The sequence below is a fragment of the Oreochromis aureus genome, linkage group 12 (assembly GCF_013358895.1).
Source record: "Oreochromis aureus strain Israel breed Guangdong linkage group 12, ZZ_aureus, whole genome shotgun sequence".
Taxonomy (NCBI): Eukaryota; Metazoa; Chordata; class Actinopteri; order Cichliformes; family Cichlidae; genus Oreochromis; species Oreochromis aureus.
This window is the reverse complement of record NC_052953.1, coordinates 4,233,445-4,252,592: the sequence shown is the minus strand read 5'-3', so window position 1 is coordinate 4,252,592 and position 19,148 is coordinate 4,233,445. Positions and strand designations below refer to the sequence as shown.

The 19,148-nt window shown below is 41.4% G+C and overlaps 1 protein-coding gene across 1 annotated transcript in view; it reads right to left on the bottom strand.

The window, feature by feature from the left end:
* The window catches only part of cds1 (CDP-diacylglycerol synthase (phosphatidate cytidylyltransferase) 1), a 29,884-nt gene extending 13,235 nt beyond the window's left edge, over positions 1-16,649 (bottom strand). The window contains exons 1-2 of the mRNA XM_031756551.2: positions 16,317-16,649; positions 4,439-4,596 (exon numbers count right to left, since the gene is read on the bottom strand). Coding sequence (XP_031612411.1) covers positions 4,439-4,596; positions 16,317-16,385 — 227 coding nt within the window. The 5' untranslated portion in view covers positions 16,386-16,649. The remainder of the gene's footprint in view (positions 1-4,438; positions 4,597-16,316) is intronic.
* Between the last annotated feature and the right edge of the window lie 2,499 nt (positions 16,650-19,148).

Genomic DNA, 19,148 nt, shown 5'->3' with positions numbered 1-19,148 from the left:
TAATAATATATATAATAAGTCACTAAAGACATTTACTGCTGAATTTATGTTTTGAGTTCTCATTCAAAATGAATGAAATTCCTACTGGTTTGAAAGTCAAAGGAGGAAAAAGATGACAGTCCACAGTTTGCTGCTTAAGAATATCCCGTGTGCAGGAATTTTCATGATGACTTGTTTGTATATCAGTTTACCAAGGATGGAAAATGACAATACTGGCATCTGATCACTTCACACAAAATATTCAGGATAAAATTATTGGGGGGGGGGGGGTCATTTATTTTCCCTACAAAGCTCTTTAACAGCCCTTTTATTTAAGCTTTTCGGGAAGAGGAAAGCCCACCGCTGCAAACTTACTAGCTGTTTATCAATGCAGCTCCAGCTTAGATAAACAAGAAAAAAAAGCATCCAGTCCTCAAGATGTGTCTAGAGGAGGTAAAATTCACAAGGTCGCTACAGGTGAACCATTTATCACTCAGGGTTACTCTCCCGGGCCGCAGTTGGCCGTCTGCTTTGGCTTTCAGTCCTTGCTCATGCCTAACATGATGGCGTCCAAGTTCACTGCCGCCTGGGGCTCTCTTCACCCCATCTGACTGCTGGCGTGCAGGGACCAAGCTTTATGGTCAAAAACAGCCCCTGATCAGGACCTCAAGCTCACCCTGACACCTCACTGTCATCTACATGCATTTACTGACATTTTAAGTTCATTAAGTGCAGTTTACTGAGCTACTGCATACGGCTCCAGGGATTATGACTTTTGCTGTAACATCTGCACTCATGTGGTGAATGAGTTGGCCCAAATAAGGCCTGCTTTTAATAGTGCATAAAGATGTTTAGCATATGTTGTTTGCGAATAGTAGCTTAGGCTAAGGCTTAGTGGTAATTGGTCTTTAAGGCCTAACGACACAATTTTACCAGCACTACCTGCACTGCAAGCACAGCATGATTGCAATTATGGAAAGAAGCCGGGTCCTTTTTTAAAGCAGTTATCAGGTAGCTGCACAGCAGCCACGCAGGGCAGAGAGCCTGCTGCCCGCCGTATGAATGGAGCCGAAAAACAGCTGCATCATGAAAAAAGCTGCTGCTGTTTCCAGTCTGCGCTGTGCTCTCACTCCATCCACCATCACGCTGTCTGCATTTACATCCCTTCCCTCTCTTTTCACCTTCGAGTCCATCCTTCTCTGCCGTGTCATTCTGCTCAGCCCATACGTCTGCTCTCTATTCACTCTTCTGCTCGTCCCCCCTCCCTCCATCTGTGTCTTCTTCTCTGAATATCTCGTCTCCCTTCATTCCTCCTTTCCCTTCCTTCTCTCTCTGCAGCACAGTGGCTCCAACGGTCAGTCTGCAGGGATTAGTCGCTTCTCCCCTCGTGAGCCTTTAAGCCCTGTGACCTGGCCTTCATTGGTCACATCCTCCACTCCTCATCTGTATATAAAGACCATGTCAGACATGGGATATGTAGCTTTGCCAACTTCATTAATGTTTTAAAGCGATGAGTTTTGTCATTCAGACACAACTTCATCCAGACAAACCCAAGACAGTGACAGAGAGCGCTACAGCGCACACGATAATTAAACCTACAAAATACTTGTTTCACTGGCAGCAATAAGCAGTGTTTGCACCAGCTCTATTAAACTCTTTATCATTCACTCTGCAGACTCCATCACTCTCATAGTAATTTTCGAGTCCACTCTGAGTCTGCTTGGAAAACACCTGTGTAGTTTTTAAAGAACTACTTATTTGCACGTTTTATGTGCCAGATACACCAGAATGAAACGAATAAAGACAGCTGCTCTCCAGTGATGAACTCCACCATCTTGGACTACAGCAGTCCATGTTCTGCCCGGATGCTGTGTTCATGCGTGAGCTTTCCTCCTGTTGGAGGTTCTTCTGCTCTCTGTGCATTTCCAGAGAGAACATGGACTACTGAATTATACTGAAGAGCACCACAACAGCAACCTGGCCAATGAACGTAAAGCAGCTACTGAACTTTCAAAATAAGAGCGAGAAGGATATTCCATTAGAAAATCAAATGCAGATTTCATTCTTCTCACAAACTCACAAAATGATGAGTCACTAAATATATTTCAGTGGTCCACCGAGGTAAAGTATAATGTGCTCTCTGATTACACAATTTGCATCACCTGCTCCCAGGCACACGAAGTGTAACAGCAGGGCATGTGTGGTGCTGCCGCTGAGCAAAGGGAGTTTGTGAAATCAAACGTTATGCATCTCTCTGCTGTTTAGGGCCACTCACATGGACGAAGCAACTCCCAGAGATGCACAAAACACAGTCTAAACGTTGAGCAAGCCTGCTTTAAGTTTAGACCTGCGCTGTGTTGAAAGTGTTTCACAAACACTGTAAATTCTACTGAAATATGACCAAATGACCATAAAGCTGACCTGTTTCAGGAGCTGTGTAATGTGAAACAGCACTGACCTCCTGGTTCAAGGAATTTTCATAGTGCAAGAACTATATATCAGTGGCTCCTTTACTGATTACAGGGGTAAAGTCCAGCTTTCAATGCATTTCCCAGACTTCACCAGGATTTAGTGTCTTAACTCGAAATACACCACATTAACCCATAAATAAAGAGTATAATCACAAAATATTATTATATGTTGAGATATTTCTCCTGCTTATTTACAGAGGTTTATACTGTATAGATGACCTGTATATAAAAATAAAATCACATTTCCTTCCTTACCAAACAGAAAGCAGTGCTCCATCTGCTTCATTGTACCAGAGTGCATACTATTTACATGAGTACCTACAAAAAAGGTAATGTGGATTTTTTCCCTGGCAAACCTCACCGCTTGGTTAGTTTTTAAATCTAAAAGCCATCTCAGTGCTGTGTTTGTTTATTTGCATATATTATAACATAATCACTGTAGGCGTATGCAAACCTTGTGACGTCTGTGCCATCGCTTCTGCCACTCACTTTGAATAAAAGAGTCCCAACTCATAAATATAATTTATCACTCTGGATTACATGTCGATAGATAGTCACATTAAGTTATCAGCAGTCACAAATTAATTTATTGAACTCTTGGAGCTGCCGTGTGAGTTCTTTGAAATAGCTGCAAATTCACTTTCACTGCATTAATAAGCGCATGTCCAAACAGTTCCCCCGGTAAGAATCTATTTCTGCTCAAATGAACCTACATGTAAACCAGAAAGGCAATCAATCACCTCACTGAGGTGCTCTCATAACTCAGAGGGAAAACTGCCTCTTATAGCTGAACATTGCAGCAGAAGAACATTTAAAATGCACGTCAGGTGTCATCAGGAGGTCACCTGAACAGCCAACATGCGAACGATTCACTGCACTTAGAACGAATTTGATCTTTTCTGTTATATTTACAGTGTATACACAGGGATAGCTATACTTTATACTTAATAATCAAATAACTTAATGGTTATTTCAAGTCTTTTTTTTAAGTCAAAACTGAACATAATCTAATGGAGGAAGATGAACACTGTTAGTATATGTGTGTATTTAAGAGCCACCTGAAAATATTCAAAATAATAACTATACTTATGTTATATTTGTCAAATTATCTGGTGTTGTACATTTATCAAATATTAATGACTATTTTAAAAGGCAGGGGTACGAGTATTAAAAGTACAATTATTCAGTTTTTTCCTTTTTCTGGCAGATATACACTATATACAATGGTGAATATTAAAAAAGGCAAAATACATTCAGACCAAAACCTCAGGCTTCAGCTGAGCTAGCCTAGTTTTTATTGCTCTTGCCTCTATATGTTATCACAGAGTGGACATCCCTAACATGGTCATCTGTGGTTCCAACCCTGCGAGCTACTCTCAGAAGTTGGGCTTAAAGGAAAGCTGAAGGGAGGTTAAACAACCTGAGACAGAGGACGAGCTGAGGGGCTTCTTATTAAAAAAAATGACAAAGAAAGAAAAGGATTGTTTTGAACAGTCCAAACATAAGAATATAAAGCTGAACATAAGCATAATAACTGGCTGGTGAACTAGTAACATTTATCCCTACTATTAATAAAAACCCTCGCTTGCTTTGAACTTGAACTTATTTGCTTTGTAACTATTTCTGTCGCTTTTTATGCCAACAACCAACTGCAGCCCTCCAAATATCTTCCCAGAGAGAGCATCTGCACTGTTATAACTACTTCTGACAGACCATAAACAGACTCCTACAGTTAAACAATAGAACACTGTTCATTCATTTTTAATGAATTGCTACCATCTTGGACAAAGCTTGCTGAGCTATGATGGATTCTCATGCAAAGATTCAAACTGGTTTGGCTACGTGTTAATATTATCATACCTCTGTGATTCTGCATTCCAGCTCAGCGGCGGGATTGTGAGTAATTTATAAGCACGGATATCAAAAAGGCACGCTTTGGGCACAAATGTTTTCTGGCATGTGCGTTTCTGCATTTGAGGACTGTTTACCTGGGCGGCAGCCCCTCCAGAGCTTTGTTGAGGCATTCTGGAGTGTTGTCTGTGTCTGCTGTGGAGAGAGGATAATCTGGAGTGTCTGCTTTGGAGTCGCCATCACATTCTCCCTCTGCGTCACCTGCCAGGCCCAACCTGTCATCGCCATCAGCCTCCTGCCGAGAACACAGAGATATTCAAATACCGACTTAAGATAGAGCAAGTCTGCACCTGACAGACAGGTAAGTCTAGAATAAACGACCAGGTAGAAGAGCAGTTTACTTATGGTTCTAACTGAAAAGAAAAAAATGTAATCTCTAACATCTCATCATGAAAGAGTTTCACTGAGAGCTCCTGAAATGGGTAAACAGGTAAACGCTGCAGGAGTCAGGTCTAAACAAAGAACATCAACACGAGGCTGAGCAGACGGCACTTTAATTAGGTCAGTTTAGCCTCGACAGGGGAGGACAGAGACAGTGCAGACTTGGTGTTTGTGTCCTCTGAGGCTGGATCGGTCAAACAGGATTATACATTAATAAATTACATACATCTCACTAACAATTTCTTCGTTTCCATAGGTAACTAAGCTTTTACTTATGCATTTCTCTCCCAAGTTTGAGCTACAGTTGTGACACTTCACAGCATGTCACTCAATGTTAGGCTAATTTTTACGTTTACAATGGCATCAGATTTTCCCCCATCTCGAGACTTTGGCTGTGATTATGTGATTGGTCCATTCTCACACTTAAGAGCAAAGAGAGTCTCCAGGAATTCACACACACACACACACACACACACCATCCTTATTCCACACCACCACATTCCAGATTAGGATCGTGAAACTGTCACACAGATTAAGATTATTATACTGTGCAAAATTCTTGAGCCACCACCCACTTCTTTACATTTTGTTTCAAAGGAGTCAGACGTGTATTTTTTCCCCACTGCTCTTGTGCAACAGTTCTCCAGGCTTTTGAGAGAGCTTTGAAAATTGTGGCTGCTTTTTCACTCATTTCCAGTCCAGTCCTTGTAGATGAGAATTTTCAAAGACATTTTTTTGTTTTGTGCTCTGATTGAAGCATTCGAGCACAAGAAAGACATCTGACTCAAGGATGAACCAGTGCTGTCTACAAATAACAGAAAACTTCGCCAATAACCAATTTTAAACTGTATCTTTAGGCCTGCTGCAAAAATACATTATTAGTCTAAAATTCGGCATATCTCAGCACGGTGTGCAGCGGGCCCTTTAAAAACAATGTGATGAAGTTGGACAAATAAGGGGAAAAAGAAGAAGCAGCAGGTCTAAAAAAATCGCTACATCAGATGAACACCATCTGAAAAAAACAGGAAAAATCTAGCAAAGACCTGACAGATGCATCTCGCCTTTCAGCTGATTCCTCTACTGCTCACTGAAGCCTAATGGTGATTCAAGAATTTTGGACACTACTGTAAACATTTTGCATTTACTATAACATACAGTAATGTTCACAAAAGTACACTTAACTCCACAAATTCTACATTTCTATAAAGTAATTTGTCTTCCTGACATGAACACGACAGTTTTAAACCAAGATAATAAGTGAAATTTCCCTTAAAGGTTTGTTTACAGTCTCAGGAGCCTTACTGGCTCGGCATGAGAGAGCTGAAAGTCTACACCTGGTGCTGCGAGGTTAACAGGCTTCTGCCCTGAAGCAAACATCTTTACAGCTGATAATGAATCTTTAATCTGGATTTAAACTCAGTGAGCAGCACTCACAGTCACACGGCCTCTGCCTCTACACTGCAGGGAAAAATATAACAGACTTCCTGGGAAGCCTTGTTTTGGGAACTTGAGACATCTTTGAGAGTTAGCCCTCATTTACAATTAACTGAGTCAGTAAGAACAAACTGAGAGAACATAATGCATTTCCAGATTTAGCAGCCTCAATGTGGAAAACTCCTCAGACACTAAGTGACATCCTAGAAGCCGTTTTGCTCTTGTCAACATCAGTCATGGTCTGTCTTATAACAAAGAGGTGAGCGGAGATGTGCTTCTCCCAAAAAGAAGCTATTTTTAAAGTCAGCTCACACATCCATCTGGGGATTAGGATGTCCTCTCCACCCGAGCAGCTCGGTGATGTTCTTAGCCATTTTTTTGCCTTTCATGGTTGTTTTTATTCAAACGCTGCTAAATATGGTTAGCAGGGCCATCAGGGTTAAACCAGAGGTATTCGTTTGGAAATGAGGTCCCTGATCGTGGCCAGATGTAATTAACTGAGAAAGCACTGAAAGTGGGAGCAGGCTCAGGGTTCACTTTAAGTTGGCGTTCGTGGTGTAATTGTAGAAATCCACTCAGGTTTTAATGAGGAGACTGAAACACTGCCTATCTGGCAGGGTAGCTTACAAATCTTGACTAAAAAGAGAAATAAAAACATCACTGTTTAAAACCGGATCTCTGGAACATTGGCTTGGCGGTGAAGCGACAATAAGACTCATTCAGTTTTCAACCAAGGAATTATCAGCAGACTCAAACTACTGAAGCTGACGCACATCAGACTGTCTAATTTAACAATTTCCCATTGTCACATAGAAGTAACCATCACAAAGCACTAAGAGCAGTTATCATGTTTGATTACACGCCACCACAGGCGTAGTTAATCTACACAACCCAAATACTGTTAGTTAGGTTCCCTCCCGGAGTCCCTCCCAGCGTTTCGAATGTAAAAAATGCTAACGCTCAGCGAGGTTTTAGCCTTCTCCCAGTAGAAAATTAGACTGGGGCTTAAATTTACTCCAGCATTAAATATAGTTAATTTCTCTAATGGCCAGAAATAGCAGGAAAATTCATATAAAAAACATGAACTGCATTGTTTTTTTATTCAATTTGCTCGTGTCTGGGTGGACAGCTATAAAACGGTCCATGCCAACAAGCTGGCCAATTTTTCAGTCATTCTGACACCACTTAAAAACCAATCAACCCAGTGAGTTGACTGACAACTAATAATTACCCAATCACTACCACAATGAGATTAATGTTGTTGTCAAGCTTTTTCCCTTGAATTGTGCGCTACGACAGGAGTATTTTAATCCCCACTGCTCGTTTGGCATCCCCGCAGCATGGCTGCAGAATCACTAACAGAAGAAAACAGTGAGCTGCTTTTACCTTCACTCCACTGCATTCCTAAAGCCTCAGATGACTTTACAATAAAATCAGACTTGGGCAGATACACCATAGACTAGTGCACAGTGTAAAAACTTCACATTCCCTCCCCTGTGGAAATCTGTTGGAATCAAAGCAACTTCAGAGTGAAGATGGAAACAGTAACACTTCTGTCTGATATCAAACCATTTGTTCATTTTTAAATGCAGAAAAAAGTTTTTGATTGTGATTGTCAAAAAAATAAATAAATAAATCATGTTTTCAATACTGAGAAGACCAAAGAGATTAGAGAATAATCTGAAATCAAATTACAATAAAACCTGTTATCTACCTCATAATATTAGGGTTATAATCATAATATTGTTATCTACCTCATAAATGTCCAGTTTTAGTTATAGAGAACCTGTCATGCTTCTCTTCACTTTAGTTTAGTAATGCTTTGTTTCAGACAGTTTTTCCCACCCTTGGCTGTGTATGATGTTGCAGATATGGCCATCTCAGGCAGAGAGCTCTGGCTCTGAGCACAGAAGCCCCTCCCACCTGCTGTTTAAACCTCCTGTTTATGAGAGGCAGCCAATCAGAAGAAAGATCCTATTAAAATGGGAAGGTGTTAAATAGCTTGTTTCAGAGAGTCCTGGTACAGGACACATAAGGATTATTACAAACTGTGAATCATGCAAAGCCACTCTAGCAGAGTCTAAAGGGGACTTGTAGCAATAACAGGCAAAACGAGGCAGGTAGTCAGGTAATGTTTCTCAACTTGGTGGCCAAGGCTGAAGAATAAAAACATGGAGCTGTTAATGTGGTCACCCATATAACCATGTAAATAAGCAGCAAACATTGTTCCTGCTGTTTTTCATGGGAAAAAGATCTTTCATCATTATCATTTACCAACGTTTGCCCAGTGACCATAGACTGGTGGCATTTTCTCACCCTGGTGCAGCTGAGTCAGCCTGTCGACAGTTGAGAAACCGTTTCCATGGAGCAGCATGCCTCAGCATTGTTCACGGCCACATGCTGAGCTGCAATATTGAGCCCCAATCTAGATGAACGTATTCAAGCTTCTTGATGAAACTGTCAAACACGGTTAATCCTTTGTTTATACAGCAACACAAGCCAACTGCTGTGTAATCACTGCACAGTCAAACCCTTCAATGCTGCAAATATCTGTGATATCAGTCCAAGTCGCGCTGAGGGTCAGACTAATCCTGAGTACCTGTTATCATGAGAAGTGAGCATGTGCAAACTGATAACAGAGAAAGATGAAACAGGAAAACAACCACAGCAGGTGGTGTATGCAAAATGTCATTTGTTCAGTATGCCCATGTTTTTCTAGAGCCACAGGCAGCAGCAGCTCATTGGCCGTCCTTGCAGCTCAGCTCTCCTCCACTGTCATCTTTGTCCTCCTCCTGGATATTAACGCCTCTGCTGCAAAAGTGTGAGGAGAGGGAGAGAGGAGGAGATCTAACAAGAGGGACAAGTGACGAGCAGCTCGCACCACATCTCATACTTTTTCATCTCAAAGCTACTTGAAGCAGCTGCTGTGGCTGTTGCCGTTTTTAGCGCAGCCACTAAAGGATGTGGGAATAATTTTACATCTCGAGCTAAACTGACGACAAATTTAATGTAAAAAAAAACACAACGTAAAGTTTATTTGAAAAGCCACAGCTTCAAAAGATGATGCTAGATGAAGAAGCACCATCTACTTAAGAATCCTGATCAAAATATTCAGTGACCCCTCATGACCTTCATGAAAGAAGCATTGCCATCCTGGAAAAGACCGGACAGGATGGTAAATGAACTGGTATTTGTACAGCTCTTTTCTACTCTGAGGACTAAAAGCACTTTTTATTACAAGCCACGTTCACCCACTCATACAGCGCTTTCTTCTATGGCTTTGGGTGCTTTCCAGGTATAGATGCATCTGACTTATTAAGTTGTGATCCTGGGTCATGTGACCCAGTGTTTTGAGTATCAATATATTTTGATGTTTATGGTTGATTTTTAAGTTCTTTAGGTTATCTAAGTTCATTTCTATTATGCCAAGGTTGCTGTTACAGTTCATTGTTTATTAGACTCCCCTGTGTTTCAGTCTCACTCGCCCTTCATGTGTTTCATGTCATCTCATTGTTTCCTGTTTTATTTTGAAGAGGTCTTGTGTTTCTATGTTCAGTGTGTGTAGTTTTACTCTTCCCCTGTGACGTGGTGATGTTCATTTGCGTCAGCTGTTTCCTCGTGTGTTTCCACTTCCCCTCATCACCTCCTGTGTGTTTTCATTCATTCCTCGTCCTCGGTCGTCTGCTATGTTCATGTCATGTTTCCAGGTTTTTTCATGCTTTAATCTTAGGTCAGTTTAGGTTATTGTTTAGTTTCATCTTTGTCTTTTATTTTGCACTATTTTGCCAGCCTTAATAAATGGCTGAACGGCTAAACAAGTACAAAATAAAACCACAAGATCTCATTCCAACCTTCTTCTCTAACCAATTAGCTGTGAGAACATTAACTGCCAAACACGAGAAGAAAATGAGAGGGAAATCAATGTTTTAGCTTTGGTAAATGAGGATGGGCTTGAATTTCCTAAGTATTTATGGACTACATTTGCAGATACTGTGGTAAAAAATAAATAACGGCTACGTCACCATGTATTTCTGCTTATTTATAGTAGTAGAAAATAAAAAAAACAGTGGAAAGGAATCTAACGAAATCTCAGGCTCATCAACTTGCCGCACACTTCTGTTTCCCGCTTTCATACTGTGATACTTTATGAGATGGTAAAAATCTCAAGAGCAATCCTATTACAAAGACCAAAATGTTTTTTTAAGTAAAGTAAATTAAATGCTCAATATCTAAAAGGATGTATACTGCTCAATAACACGCAAGGCCACCTCAGAGTGAGCTGATTAATCACTGTTTCCTGCAGATAAAAAGGGAGCTTCCTGGTCTGTGTTTGCTTGATACATTGATGATTTGAGATATGTAGAACTATCTGAGAATGTCAAGATAGGACTGACAGTAAAGGCTAAAAAACACATTTAACGCAGCATAAGACTAACTTTAATCGCATAACAAACGCACTGTATATACACAATGTTAAGACCCTGACCAGCAGACAGCAGCAGTACGAGGCTTTGTTCAAAGGTAGGAGGATCAGTGGGTAAGCTTCCGCCACTGTGGGCTCCCACAGTTCAGCACGTCCCTCCATTTGTGCTCCAAAGAGTTCAGCTAATCACCACAAATATTGATCTGAAGTAGCGCTTTGCCCCAGCTGCAGCTCTGTCAGCAGCTCTGCAGCACGACGCAGAGCGAGCCTGATGAAATCACAGAGGTGCCTGCGAGCAACTGAAATGCTCATTAGAGAAATCAATACTGCTGGATGGATGAAATAAGAGGCTGCCTGTTACACTGTCACCTTTTCATTTTATTTTTTAGTGCAAGGCAAAGATCCTGTCACATTAGAGGAAACCCTAATTAATCCCGCATGAGCAAGCAGTTGGAGACAGCGGGGAGGAAAAATGCCTTTCGAACAGGAAGAGCGCTGCGGCAGAACGCCTGAGCCTGATCTGACTGTAAGACTCAACTCTGACAGAGAACTGTTGTCAAGTCTGAATCCAGTCTTGGACGAGCGTATAATTAAGTTGGATGTGATGTTTAAACATTGCTGACTTTGCAAGTGAGAACCAGAAATACTAGTCAGGTGAACGTATTATTTTATTTGTGTAAAATGGCAGTTACAAGTTCAGAAATGTCACAAAGCTTTAAGACATCAGGGATACAGCTGTGCCAGGTGGCTTTGCCCAACTCTCCCTCTCTCTATGTCGACTAGCCTAATTTTTGTCTCTCATAGAAACAACAAGTAATTTAGTCACCATAGTGAGTATCCTAGTCCTAGACAGGTTATGCTTTTAGGCTACTAGCTTGAATTGTTAGTCCTCTGATGATTTAACTGTACCAGAACCAACATTTACAACACCAAAACCCTGGAAACCCCTGTGCTCAGCTGAGGTTAGTTGGTGGGTTTTTTGAGACTTTAAAAATCAGCTATACTCCAGAGGCTAAAATGTTAGCAAATAAATAAACTTTCTGACATCATGCGAGTGATTTAAGATCTTTTTTTTTTTTTTTTTTTTACTTCAAGCGTTCAACTGTAAGCGTGGCACAAACACAGTGAGCACATGCTACACCAGACCGTATGTATGGTCTGAGGTACGATTTTATGATTCTGATCATCTAACCGCTGCTAGATTCAAAGTCTGCGATCATGCCATGGAGTTATTACGACATTATTGTTTATTTACTTTGAAAGCACCAAATAAAAAAATAAACACTAAATAAACAAAGTTATCTGAAAGCAAGAGCAAAAAGTGCCCTGCTGTCCAAAAGCATTTCTAACAAGTGCTGGGAAAAATGACGCTGTAATCAGCAGAGCGTTAAATGTCCCGGTGCTGCCGCCACCACTGCCGCTGGAGGCTTCGGGGGCGGCCAGCCGGCCAGCAGACAGCCCACCAAGGTCACCCATCATGTGGAGTCCTGAGCAGCTGCTAACTGTCCTGCACGGCAAACAACGAAGACCACACCGGAACTGAGCACGACTGAGCATGTATGTGTTGCTTACTAACCACTGAAAATAAATATTTGCTTTGGAGAGAACAAAGAGAGGCTGTGGATACATAAACATACTCTATATGGGTGCGTGTGGGATTTGTGGCTTCGCTTCCCCAAACAAACACCTTTTTGCTGAGTCCATAAAGCACCAATCATGTGAAGGCATTTTGTTTGGGTGTTTCTGCAGGGTGTGTGACAGCAAAGTGATCCTTTAACCTCCAAAACAAGACAGACACACACACACAGACCTGACTCATTCCTTTTAAAACCCAGTGGATCTGCACGTCTGCTTCTTATTAGGAACGCCTCACAGTAACCTTACAGAGGCAGGAAACCAAAGTGTTTATGTGCTGTAATTTGACTGATGAGGGCTTTATCTGTCACCATCTGCAGATCTTTCATACATGCCAAGGAAAAGGAGAAAACAGCCAGGAACGGGTGTTTTGGTGTGGACAGGAGCCGATATTCATTTCACCTCCCGTTTACAAAAGACAGTTTGTAAATTTTCAGGTCTAAATATTAACAAAAATCAGTATCCTTAAATTTGGTAAACTATTGGTCAAACCATTTAATTACAGTGAAATTAGGGATTGTAAACAAAAGTTACGGCGAGCGCTCGTTTCCAAAAACAGGAAGCGCTGCCTGTGAATCATCAAACATCCCGATCCCACTATCCATCTTCCTTTACACTCAAACTGGAAGATTTTAAGCCACCGGAATTGGACTTCCTAATCAAACATGAGCTGCACTTACATCGTGGCTATTTGCATAGCAGACACACCACTGATGATGAGACATGATCTCGGAAACATCTCACAGTTTATTAAAACGCTAACTTGTCTGCAGATTAATATGAACACTGAGTATGTAAAGGTTGAGCAGACATACATACGTAACAACTACAAACTGCCTAACTGAGATGGAGATTCAGTTCGTGGCGGAGGAGGGCAAGTGCATGTGATATTTTTTTCGCCTACTATTTCGTGAGTCTTTGTTGATGAACTCCAACTCCACCACACGGTCATGGTAGTTATCGTTTTACATGAATGCACCTGTTTCCCTCCTGCGTGGGTTCTAGTTTCAGAGGTCTGGATCTCCAGAGCTAAAGAAGGACTGCCCTGCAAAAGCTGCAGGACAAGACACTGGAGTAGAAGTAACGTCCATGTCCAAGCAGGGGGACAAGAACCTTTTCTGAGAAGCTGCTGAGGGATTTAGGACCACAGCGGCAACACAGTAAGTCAGCACCAGGGCTAGCTGGTTAGCAACAACTGAAATTTCAAATTCAAAGCAGGGAAAGTCATGAGCTGCAGATGGCATTATTCACATAGTTAAAATGTAAAAATTAGAAAAATAAATGCTAAACCTAATCTTCAGACAGCTGTAATACCTGCAGGAGCAGATAAAGTGTGTGCGTGTGAAATAATCATAATGTTATAATCTAAAGCCTGAACAGACAGATGTCTTGATTTGTTACACTAAAATTGTGACACTTAAACTACAAAACAGTGACAATGTTAGTACTTATTGGCCTGATCTGGAAACACTGTTTGAGAGTAAGCAGCAACATGTATGACTGACAGAAATTAAACTAAGGAATAAACAGTTTTAGTCAGTAAGGAAAAAAATCTTAAAATGAAATTAAAACTCAGTTTGTTATGCGAAACATAACAATTCCTGTCATCGTCTGCAGCTTTGTGCTGTGCAGGAACGCCTTATCTTAGAAGATTTCAGGATAATGTAGGTGAACAAAGCTGTTGTGACACCGTCACGGAGAGGATGTCTGTGTGTAGACAGGCTTCATTCATTTGATACTCAAACTCTGCCATCTTGTTTTGGCTGATCTTGTTTGAATTTGCGCTTCTTCTCAAGTGACAGTAAAATCAGATCAGTGTGCACTGCTTTAAGCCTGCTACCAACTAACCAGCACCAACGCAGGGGGCCATGAGCACTTTTCAGTGCAGTTTAAAACACTAAACACTACACAGACGTGTAGTTACACGTATTCAAATAGGTCACATGACTTTGATTACATTGGTTATTACATTTTAACAGTATAACTAGTGATCTATAAACCTACTAGATTTCAAAGTAACCTTCACATCACAAGACAAATATTTCCAGCTAACCTTATCTGTGTATCACTATGAATGTATGCCAACCAGTAACTAACCAGACACTGCAGCACACACGTGCCTTTCTGCTCAGGTAAATCATGTTTTCATTGGGTCTTCTGTGACGCTTTGCCTACGCGTGCTTCTCGTACGTCTCTTGTGTCGACTTCCACGAGACGGCTGATTGCAGCTGCTCTCCAAGAATGCACTTTGAGTGAGGCGAGGTAGAACGAGTAAACACGCTGAGCTAAGCAACAGTAACCAGGACCAAACACATACAGATGTATATAACATATGAGTAACTCACACACTGATCATTTATATAATCTTAACTCAAGCTTGCATACTAAGTTTGACTCTAAACCGGGCTACAAGCTATACGTGGAAGTTCTGAACAGTGTTATGGAAATACTGCAGGTGGGTCAAACAACAAGAAAAATGTACATGTTAAGCAGACTTATATATCTGGCTTAGCATGAATTTTAGATCCCATCATTGCCAGGAAAATGAGTAATTCTTAGGTTTGGGAATCGCACCTGTGAGCAACAAACTACACTGAAACAATCTCACCAGTCTCACAAAGGGACAAGTCACAAGTGACATACAACAGAAGAAAAACCAGCTGACAAAAAGAAAAAAACAAGAGAAAAAAAGGAGGAACTGATTCTTATTGACCCAAAATAAAGAACACGTTGGGTGTTGAGCAGTAGCGCAGAGCAGTATTCAAACAGCCGCAGAGCTCAATAATCAGTAATGTTTATTTTAACCTCAGTCTGACCAGAGTCTCAAAATGAAGAGAAAAACAGCTCAAGTTTTTCTGCTAAAACAGAATTTTCTCATCATTTATTAAACACATAGAAGAAGAAACACCAGGAAATTCTCCATTCACAACAAACAAAGATAAATATTTAAAAGAGTTGATCCTTGACTAAAATGTGCACACACTGGCACTTCGATGAAACATAAACACAGTCCTTGACTGACTCTCCTTTTCTGATATTGGATATCCTGCACGCTGTGAGGGCACGCTTTCTGAAAGAGGTGAGTTGGTGTAAAGCAGACACCTCATTCTGTACTGCTCCTCTGTTTCAGCTGGGATGAAACTCTTCTGCAGCTCTGTTCACATCCTTGACTACCTGTGCAACATGAATGGGCTGCAGCTACGGTCTCAAGCTACCAGCAAGGACAAGGACACTAAAAAAAGTGAGCAGGACTGAGAAGAGAAAGCAATGATCTGCAAAACCACTGCACCTGAAATTGATTCATAACCACTTGGTCTTCCTAACTGCACTGATATCTCTGAAGTTTGAACGGCTGTGCTGCCTTAATTTTTGAGCAGATCAGATTTATTTCAAAGGTTAATTTCACATTGTCCTCAAATTCTCATTCATTCTACTTTAAGGGATTTGGGGCAGAAGCAAACTACTTGGTAGTAAAGCCACAAACCAAGTGAGTGAGGACACCACAGGTAGGATGGTCAATGAATGGAGAAATTATATTTCTATTACACTACAGTATACAGTATAGTTCATATAATGGGATTTTTTGATCTGTGGAGCCATAGCATCACATGATGAATATAAACAAGCTGAGCGTCAAATCACTGCAAAACAATCTTTAAAATCACTTGTGTTGAGTAGCAAAGTAAACTGAAGCTTAAAGGCCCTCCGATCTCTGCGTGTTTGTTTACTGTAATGCAATTATCCAAATCCAACTTTCAGCATGCAGGAGTGACATTGATGAGTCGGTGTCACGATGACAGTGTGAAATTGTCCCGCTGACAGCCACTGAAAAGGACGAGGAGCTCACACCGAAAAGGCAAACGGTGGTTTCAAAGCACGGAGCCGTTTCCGTGACCGTGTCTCGGTTGTTTCGGGATTACCGGACAGCAGCCGAGCGGCTAACTAACTAGCTTATGTAGCTCCCCTGCTAACCTGACAGCCCGGCCGGCCCGGCTCAGCCTCCGACAACCTGCCGGACTCGTTTCCAGGGCGAGGTCTCGTTCGGATAATGGTGTCTTTTCGCGCTCTCAGGTGCACCTTACCTTGTCGCTGATATTATCGGCGCTGTCAGGGTCTGCTCCGCCTCCGCCTCGCTTCCTCAGCTCCGTCATATTTCTCTCGTTTCTCCGCCGGGACGTGAATGTGTCACATAAGCCGACTCCGAGGGAAGGGAGGAGGGAGGGAGAGTGGGAGACAATCCGCTCTTCGTGTTCGGGTTTTTTCAGCCGGTCTGATTTCTCGGTGCCGGTCGAGAAGAAGGTCAGCTTCCCTGAAAGTCAGCCAGTGGTCCTGCACAGCCCCACAGACACTACCGACTCCACTGCGTGTGTTTGTTTATGACCGCAGTCCCTGTTCTCCTCCTACTGCCGACAAGCTCACGGAACAAGGACAGACAACTTCCTGTAGAGACTTTCAAAATAAAGGTCTACTTAAAATGTAATTTTCTCGGTTTACTCCTGTTAAGATGTTTGCTCTGGAAATGTAAGCCCTTTAATGGTTTGACGCAGAGTCGTGATGGTCGGCGTCTGCAGATTTCCTAAAAGACGCTCCAGTTTTGCTCAATAAAGGTTTAAAGCATTAAAAAAATATATCCAAACATCCTAATGTTGTAGATTTTCATTTTTTTAAACCTATATATCCATTTTCTTCCATTCATTCAATTAAGAGTTGGGCTGGAGCTCCTGTCTGTCACAGGGCTAACACAGAGAGAAATCATTCACACTCACATTTACACCTAAAGCTAGTTTAGATCACCCTGCAAGCTCTCTCTCACTCCTTGGAGTTTGTTTGTGATCCTCAAGCTCGGTTCCTCTACCAGATGCCCAGGGGTTTGATGGCTCTGCACAGTTGTTCCCACTCTTCATTGCAGAGAAGTTCTGTGCCTGGAATCTGCTGAAGCTACTGCAGCTCCCGATGCTGCTGTAAACAGGACCACTTTAGACTTTATCTTCCACATCTGCTCCTTAAGCCCCTGGTCCTTCTCTTCCTTTCTCGTGCGCCTTCTTCCAGATATTTTTTGTATTTTTCTTTGGACTTTCGGTCTTCTGTTATGTCAACATGAGTTAACACGGATCTGCTCAAACTGTTGTTTTTATACTGGATCTATTTCTAGTCAAAGATCCTGATTTTTAAGTTCAGAGCTCACCGTAGAAGCACAGATCAAAAAGATTGTCCAAAACCTTTTTTTTCTTTAATGAAATTAAATATCATATTTACAGTCAACTTGAGCACTCAAAGCGCTCGATGAGTTATATATAATTACCTACAGAGACCTATGGAAACTTTATGACTGTTCAAGAAAAAGACAAGCAGACTCCAAAGTGAACCAAACCTACACCCTGCATTTCATGTTTACCCCTGGAGAAATCCTAGTAGTACAAATATTAGCTGAAGTCAAACCTCGGAGAAGTATAAAAACCCTCATACAAAGCCTGTAGGTGACGCTCATTTAAAATCGAGGTTTTATTTTAAAGTAGAAGAACCGAGACTTCCGTTGTGCGTCTGCGTGACTTCACACAGGTCTGCTGCGGTGCTGTACGCTCTCTCTCTCTCAGTCAGTCCATACCGGGCTGACCAGCTCTGCCACATGCTGCGGTAATCCACGACCAGTGAGCACCGGGGTCCTCACTTAGACACACCCCTGTCTGCACTATTTTTGTGGAGACCCCCGCTGGTGTTATTTCCTCTGCTGCGTTCACTAAATACACTCTGCACAACTTTTTTTTTTTTTTTTTTTAAATATTCAAACACAAATATCTTTTTTTAAAAAGTCATTTTAAAGTGCTGTTGGTTCAACGATTTCAGTAAAGTAAAGCTCAGCACCGCAGTCAGTCCTGTTTAGTCTCGTTGTTATCCCGAACAAATCAAGTTAGTTTCACTCCCTCAGTCCCACTCAGGTCACCGTTTTAGCACCAGATCACAACAGCACGTTTACTTTCTTTATTTTAACATATAATAAAACTCTAATGCACTCTTTCCCAATCCTCTAATCAAAATTACGTATATTAAGAGATGCCATTAATTTATTTTTGCTCTACTGATGATTTATTCATTGAACTCGAAGCTTCATCAGCAACTTAATTTTGCAAATGAATTTCTTTTAAATTATTTACAAGATATGGGCCAGAAGAGGGGAAAAGGCAATAGTGAGTACATTTAAAACCATATGGCTGTTTAATTACTTCAGATTCTTAACAGGAATAACAATAACCATTACCAAAGTCAAATAATCTGAACCAATCCTAAATAATCTGATCACATTGAATTTTTTATTTTTTTTTAAATTTCACTTTTACTTTGACCTTATTTATTCCTTCCTTTATTCTAGGTGCTATTCATCAGGTTCAGGAGAGTGCAGTAATATAGCAATACAAGACTCAACTGACAGTCACGTAGACTTAATAAAGCTCTGCATCAAAGCTTCTCAGTGCCAGCTCTGCTGACAAATTTTACCAAATTGCGAAGACAAAGTCATCTAGTCGCAAGTCTAGTTCATATGCATTTTTTCTACCAACTTAGTTTCAGTTCTTAGTTTATGAGCAGCACTTGGCAACAGGGGGAAAGAAGAACTCCTTTTTTCCAAAACAGGAAAAGACCTCACCAGGAGGAAATGAAGAAAGCTCAGGCAGGCACTGCTGTTTGCTGTTCCTGGGTAGGAGACTGAGAAGAGAAAAGAGAAGCATGGGGCGACCATGGACAACAGAGCGGACAAAACACAAATTAAAGGAGAGTAAACAGAACTGAAAAACACGGCAGCACATAAACACAGCACGAGTGAAAGGCTGGGAGTAAAGACAAGCACTCAGTGCATCATGGGAAGTCTTTTCAGTGTCTCCTATAGTTTCTACTGTCCAGGGTGTGGCTCACATTGGCTC